Raw genomic sequence first — 7,687 nt, 5'->3', positions numbered from 1 at the left:
GAAGCAGTCCCGGAGCGGAGGCCGGAGCGGGGAAGCAGTCCCGGAGCAGAGGCCGGAGCGGGGAAGCAGTCCCGGAGCAGAGGCCGGAGCAGGCAAGCAGTCCCGGAGCGGAGGACAGAGCAGGCAAGCAGTCCCGGAGTGGAGGCCAGAGCAGGGAAGCAGTCCCGGAGCGGAGGCCAGAGCAGGGAAGCAGTCCTGGAGCGGAGGCCAGAGCGGGGAAGCAGTCCCGGCGTGGAGGCCGGAGCAGGGAAGCAGTCCCGAAGCGGAGGCCAGAGCAGGCAAGCAGTCCCGGAGCGGAGGCCAGAGTGGGGAAGCAGTCCCGGCGTGGAGGCCGGAGCGGGGAAGCAGCCGCGGAGCGGAGGCCGGAGTGGAGGCCAGAGCGGGGAAGCAGTCCTGGAGCGGAGGCCAGAGCGGGGAAGCAGTCCCGGAGCGGAGGCCAGAGCAGGCAAGCAGTCCCGGAGCGGAGGCCAGAGCAGGCAAGCAGTCCTGGAGCGGAGGCCAAAGCAGGGAAGCAAGTCCCAGAGCAGACTTACCTTGGAGCAGCTGAGAGCTGGTGCAGAGCAGACTGGAGGCTTGGAGTGGTGTGGGGACACTTGTTGCACTGGGGCCTAGTGCAGGCGGTTAGACCACATGTGGAAGTCCCTGCCCGGAGCTACTGCAATGTAATGTTTATGTGTAATTTGTTTTTCTGATTGTAATCACTATCTTTTTAACTATGTCTTACTTCTAACTTATCCTATGAATCACTGGAAAGTAATGTAACTACTTTTCTTTTTTATTCCTCTTTTTGTATCTAAGGTTTGTGCCTGGGTACTTATACTTAAGATGGCCCATAAGAGGAGCCATTGTAAAACTTTTCACGGTACTCCTGTACATCCATACTTGAATACATGTGACAATAAAGGATATTCCAATTCTAATTCAATGGCAAGGACAAAAGCCCAGCAATCCACCAAGAAATAATTTGATACTGTCACTGGCCCTGACTCTCCCAGTTCAGTACTGTGAGAGTGCTACACTGTTAGAGGTGCCATCTTTTAGATGAGACTTTAAATAGAGGACCCACCTGCCGACTCAAGTAGATGTAAAAACTCCTGTGGCACTTTTTTAAAGAAGAATGGAGGAGTTCTGTCCGGGATCCTGGCCAATATTTATCCCTCAGTCAACGCCGCAAAGAAACTCTGATTGTCTGCCCATTATCACAGTGTTGTTTGTGGGAGCTTTCTGTAAATCGGCTGCTGTGCTTCCTATATTACAACAGAGACTATACTTCAATAAAAACGTCATTGTCTGTAAAGTGCTTTAGGATACTGCATAGTCATAAAAAGCGCATCCTAAATAGTTTCCATCTTCCTAAGATACATTAGATGTGAGCTCCCTTCATACTACTTAAGTGTCTTTGACTTTACTAACAGGGCACACTTTATAAAGATACACCACAGTCATGGACCAGACACAGTTACCATGGTAAGGTATTCCTTCCAAGGTATTTAGTTGGCTTTGGGTTTAAAGGGACCTCAAATGCCACTCAGACATACGCAGACTCACTGGATTGGGTCCTCCCCTGGCTGCCGAAATACGGCAGGACCTTCTTCCTAACCTCAAACGCGGACCTCCTCTTGGCTTGTACCCCTCTGACGGCCACCTTGATCTTCCTCCAGCCCAAATGGTTGAGCTCCGCTAGGTTCAGAGCCACACAGATGCCACTGACGGCAAACATGAAGACCAGGAAGACTGTCTTTTCCGTTGGTCGGGACACATAACATTCCACCTCCTTAACACATGGATACCGGTCACACTCAAAGATCGCAGGAACACTGAACCCGTAGAGGAAGTACTGTCCCATCAAGAAGCCGATCTCCAAGGCATTCCTGAAGACTACCTGGATAATGTAAAATCTCGAGATGCCCTCCTGACATTTCATCTTCATGCTTTTGCTACTGATCCAACTTGAGAGATTAGACAGCTTCTTTCCCTCCATGTAGTCTACATCCAGTGCCTTTGGATATCCCTCAGGACTCTGGCCCAGGATCCCATTGACAAGACTACATCTTGGCCTTTTGTCCTCCTTCTGTTCCGTGGAAACCCTGGTGGAATCCCGATCCAGAAGTGGACAGAGCATGGAGAAACGTTTTTCCTTCTGCTTAGACAATTGGTGCACAGAGTACGTGATGAAGCAGAGGCTAGGCGTGCACACCAGGATGATCTGGAAGACCCAGTATCTGATGTGGGAGATGGGGAAAGCTCTGTCGTAACATGCCTGGTTACAGCCCGGCTGAAGAGTGTTGCACATGAACATGGCCTGCTCGTCTTCATAGACTGTCTCCCCTACTATGGCAACAATTAGGATTCGGAAGATCACCACCACTGTGAGGAGGATCCTAAAAATAAAGTGAGAATTTACTTTGTCAAATCCTTACAAACATTACTGCAGAAAGTGACAGGCTGCTGAAGCTTTTCATCTTGTGCTCATCAGGACAGATGCAAAAATGCCAAATTATTAAGGGGGCAGCAATTTATACTGCATGATAAAAGGGTACGAATTAGTTAGCAAGTCAAATCTAATTGGTCAAGGGAGTGCTGTGGAGAATGCACCAGAGACCTATTGTCCCCATGCTTTTGTTTAATTCAAGAGTGGTGCAATGCCTGGTCATAATCCTTTTGTCTGCAGAGGACAAATCCCTCTGTTTGAATAAATGTAGTTCCTAGCAAGAGTGAGCGAGCCTCATCACAAGCACAGTTGATAAACGTAAATTGATGGTTAGCGTAATTCTTAGCAGACTTGGGATTGTTAAGAAAATATTGTCCAATCTTGTAAATGTTACAAGAGTGCACAAGAGCAATGTGTAAGCCCTGCATGCCACAGTCACACTTTCCAACACAGCTTAAGTACATTGGCTGTACAGTTCTTTAAGAGGTCATGAAAGGTGCTATGTAAATACAGGTCTTTATGAAACCCTATTCCGGTCAATCCACATATTTTGTTATCAACGTAGTTCACCAGCCATGATACTTTCTGAATGCATAATTACATCCGGACTTTTAAATAAATTATTTTATGGAATGTTAGCCAGAAAGACCAGCATTTACTTCCCATCCTTAATCCCTGTGAGTCATGTCTTTCTGACAGCAGTTAAGAGTCAGCCATGTTATTGTGGGTCTGGACTAATATATGGACCAGACCAGGTAAGAACAGCCCTTGAGACAATTAGAGATGGGCAATAAATGCTGAGCTAGCCCATGTGTGAATAAATAAGCTTTCAAAAAAGCTAAGGGCTACACAGCCATTGAAGAAAGTGCATGTGTGGTTCCTTTGACAGCCCCATCAAAATCTTTACCAACCTAGAATGACAAGGGCAGCGGATGCATAGGAGTACCGCCATCACCTGCAAGTTCCCCTCCGAGCCCTACACCATCCTGACTTGCAAGACAATCTGCCGTATCTTCACTGTCGCTGGGTTGAAATCCTGGAATTCTCGCCCTCGCTCCAGTGGTTCCAGAAGACAACTCATGACCACCTTCTCCATGGACAATTGGGGATAGGCAATAAGCACTGGCTTAGCCAGTAACACCCATATAATGAAGAAAGGCAAAGAGAATTGAAATAACTCCACAGAGGCTGTATCCTGTCACCACAGCACCCTTTACTTACACGTGGGAAGTCCTGGACATTGATGTGTGGAAGTGCTTCCTAAAATCTCTCCTGAACTAGCCCTAATTTTTTGACTATGCACCCTAGTTCTAGAATCCCCAACCAGCAGAAATAGTTTGTCTTCATCTACCCTGTCTTTTCCTGTTTATCAGTATGTTCTCTAACCAAAGCTGAATTTAGCCCTGCCCCTAATAGCACGTAGTAAGTGTTTAGAACTCTGTTGCACAAATTACAGTGATGCTGGATCCGTTGTTAATTTTAAATCTGAAATAGATATTTTTCTGTTTAGCAAAGGTATTAAGGGATATGGGCCAAAGGCAGGTTTATGGAGTTAGGTCACAGATCATGATCTCATTGAATGGTGGAACAGGCTTAAGAGGCTGAATGTCTTACACCTGTTCGTGTTCCTTGGGAGGATGAAGAGAATGTAGAGAATGCCTATTACTCATGGGATCAGTGTCTTCTCACTGGGTACACGGGAGGGTGTGCAGTGTTGTAAGGAAGATGAACACAGCAAAGAAAACATTTAAACAGTATCTTGGAATGCAGTGAACCAGCAAACTAGCTTTGGGTGATTTGATTTCAATTCACCTACAATTCCTTCAGCCCATTTCCCTCATCTCTCAGAATGTTATAGCTCTGTGTGTTCAACTCTGCACAGCCCCAGTAAGTCCCTTTGGCTTATTTCTGTCAACACATCTTGCCTTAACTTCTAATCATGACCAATACATGCCCTCACAACGTCTGTTTTAAAAATGTAGCCCTGGCTCAGTGGGCCTTTTCCGAGTCAGATGGTTGTGGATTCAAGTCCCACTCCAGAGATCTATGCCTGACACTCAAATGAGCCTGATGCTCCTAGAGTAATCACTGTCAGGGGTGTCATCTGTCAGATGAAAGGTTAAACTTAAACTGAATTGGACTCGCCATATAAATACAGTGGTTACAAGGGCAAGTGACAGGCTAGGAATCCTGCAGCAAGTAACTCACTTGCTCACTCCCCAAAGCCTATCCACCATCTACAAGGCACAAGTCAGGGGTGTGATGGAATGCTCCCCACTTGCCCTGGATGGGGGCAGCTCCAACAACACTCAAGAAGCTCGACACCATCCAGGACAAAGCAGCCCACTTGATTGGCACCACATCCACAAACATCCCACTCCCTCCACCACCAGCACTCAGTAGCAGTCTGTCCTATCTGTAAGATGCACTGCAGAAATTCACCAACGCTCCTCAGACAGCACCTTCCAAAACCCACAACCACTTCCATTAAGAAGGACAAGAGCAGCAGATATATGGGAACATCACCCTTTGCAAGTTCTCCTCCTAGCCACTCACCATCCTGACTTGGGAATATATCATTACACCTTAAGTGTTGCAGGGTCAAAATCATGGAAATCCGTCCCTCATGGCATTGTGAGTGTCCCTATACCAGGTGGACTACAATAGTTAAAGGGGCAGCTCACCGCCACCTTTTCAATTGATTTTAGATTAGCCCTGCTGCAGTGGTGGGATATGACTGTTTCAAATGTGACTCTTCATCTTACAGGCTTTTCTCCACATGTTGGCTAAAATGGCAACTTTCTTTCCCAAAGGATTAGTGTTGATAGCTTTGTGGCAATTATGTCTAAGGTCAAATTTCAACTCCAAATTTATTCGTTAAATTTAAACTCCACCATGGTGAGGTTTGAATCCAAATCTTCAGAGCATTATTAATATTACCCTGAATAACTAAAATATTAACATTTCTATATGCCATCATTCATTCATAATTCCACACTTGTAATCATAGTTTTGTAAAATAAATTGAATCTAATTTGATTTAATATTTACCTTAAAAATATTTAACTGACATTAAGTCTCTAAATTGTCACAATTATTTATGTGGGTCAAACATCAAGCAGACAGACAAAAACAACAGGGTATTTGTGGAATTTGCTAAACGCTCCATGTAATCCAAAAACAAAATTACACACAGATCATCAATTGATTATTAACCCTATAATAATGGGTTAATTTAACGTCTTTATTTAAATGCAGGAACGAGTCCTACAGAAATTGTAGCCAGGATTTTCTCTGCAGTTTTTTTTTGTCTGACTGGTGAATATTTATCCACTAAACCCCACTTCCCTTTTCTTGCCACCTTTCAGAACAGAATCTCACCTTCCGATCATAGTAGAGTGTTGTTGGACTGCAGCTTCCAGGAGCCTCTCCAAAATTGTCCACTCACCCATGGCTGAAAGGATTTGCAAAGACACAGGATGAGAAGGGATAGTTAAATAAAAGTTCTCCCTTTTTTTGCTGTTTATCTTTCTGAGCCCTGCTTCTAAGATCCTCGTCCACACTTTAATGGAGACGGGCAGTGAGAGAATCCCCTGTGTGTTGAAGCGACTGCTCTATCTGTTAAACTGTATCCTCGTCTCTCTCGCTTGGCTTGCTGAGATTATGATCAAAGTTGATCTTTAATCGGGTTCAGTGGCTCTCCATCATGACAGGACATTTTAGTTCTCCCTGCCTTTTTAATCCTCTCTCTTAAATGGATTCCAATCCCCAGCATCATATAACTCAGGGCAGCTTTCTCACAACCAGTCGTTTAAATCTGCTCATTGTACATTGTGATTTTTCGCCAAAGTGTCTTGACTGAATAAAACCCAACCGTACAAAAGGATTGGCCTCCTTATCATCACTGCAAAGCCCCAAAGGCTTGGTTTTCTAATCTTAATTAACTGTGATGGCTTCACTCTCTTGACTTTATAAAGACAGGTTTACCATCTGTGTACAGGGATAGATGTGCATTTCTCTGGCGCCTTTCAGAACCCCACATCCTTCCAAAGCCAATTTAGTACTTCCTGAAGAGTATCCACCGTGGTAATGTAAGAAATGTGGGTGCCAATTTGCACCCGACAAACTCCCGTTAACAGCAATGTGATGATTAATTCCCTCCCTAATGGCATTGTGGGTCTATCTACAGCAGCAGTTCAAGAGGGCAGCTCACCACCATCTTCTCAAGGGGCACCTAGAGATGGGCAATAAATGCTGGGCCCAGCCAGTAATGCCCACATCTTGTGGAGTTTTTTTTTTAAAAAATGTCCCTGATCATCTGTTTTTACTGACGTTTGTTGAGGAATAAATATTGGCCCAGGACAACTGGAAGATCTCCATTACTCTTCTTCAAGATAAAATATTTTACATATATTTTAGAGGTTAAGATCCACCTGCAGGTTCACCTCAAGCCGTTCATCATTCTGACTTAGAGTGATAGAGTCATATAGCATGGAAACAGACCCTTCAGTTCAACTTGTCCACGCTGAACAAGTTTTCCAAACTAAGCTAGTCCCAATTGCCTACATTCAGCCTATATCCCTCTAAACCCTTCCTATTCATGTACTTATCCAAATGTATTTTAAACATTGTAACTGTACCCGCATCAACCACTTCCTCTGGCAGTTCATTTCACAAACCAACCACCCTGAGTGAAAAATTTGCTCCTCAGTTCCCTTTTAAATCTTTCTCCTCCCTCATTAAAAATATGCCCTCTAGTTATGGACTCACAACCCTAAGGAAAAGACCTTTGCTATTCACCTTATCTCTGCCCCTCATGATTTTATAAACTCGATAAGGTCACCCCTCAACCTTTTACGCTGTAGTGAAAAATGTCACGGCTTATTCAGCTTCTCCATATAATTCAAACCCTCTAGTCTTGATAACATCCTTGTAAATCTTTTCTGCACCCTTTCCAATTTAATAACATACTTCCCATAAGAGTACTCCAAAACTGGCTTCACCAATGTCCTGTATAATCACAACATGATGTCCCAACTCCTATACCCAATGGTCTAAGTGATGAAGGCAAGTGTGTGAAATGCCTTCTTTACCATTTTATCTACCTGTGTTGCAACTTTCAATGACTATGTGCCTGAACCCATAGATCTCTCTATTCTACAACACGCCCTAGGGCTCTACCATTAACTGTGTAAGTCCTGCCTTTGTTCGTCTTACCAAAATGCAACCCCCCCCACCATTTATCCAGAGTCCCTC

General features: G+C 44.7%; 1 protein-coding gene across 1 annotated transcript; it reads right to left on the bottom strand.

Annotated features, from left to right (window-relative positions):
* Positions 1 to 1,528: 1,528 nt before the first annotated feature.
* LOC109916822 (gap junction delta-2 protein-like) lies at positions 1,529 to 5,883 on the bottom strand. The gene is made up of 2 exons (XM_020516569.2): positions 5,813 to 5,883; positions 1,529 to 2,381 (listed from the first exon to the last, which is right to left on the bottom strand). The coding sequence occupies exons 1-2, from the start codon at positions 5,881 to 5,883 to the stop codon at positions 1,529 to 1,531; spliced, it is 924 nt and encodes a 307-aa protein (XP_020372158.1).
* Between the last annotated feature and the right edge of the window lie 1,804 nt (positions 5,884 to 7,687).

The sequence above is a fragment of the Rhincodon typus genome, chromosome 39, assembly GCF_021869965.1.
Source record: "Rhincodon typus isolate 14 chromosome 39, sRhiTyp1.1, whole genome shotgun sequence".
Classification (NCBI taxonomy): Eukaryota; Metazoa; Chordata; class Chondrichthyes; order Orectolobiformes; family Rhincodontidae; genus Rhincodon; species Rhincodon typus.
This window is presented reverse-complemented; position numbering and strand designations above follow the sequence as displayed.

Bases quoted from the DNA above. Each gene is read 5' to 3' on its own strand.
- LOC109916822 (XM_020516569.2), bottom strand. From the start codon at position 5,883: ATGGGTGAGTGGACAATTTTGGAGAGGCTCCTGGAAGCTGCAGTCCAA. The intron at 2,382-5,812 runs GTGAGATTCTGT...CTTTATTTTTAG, and splicing joins CACTCTACTATGATCGGAAG to GATCCTCCTCACAGTGGTGG.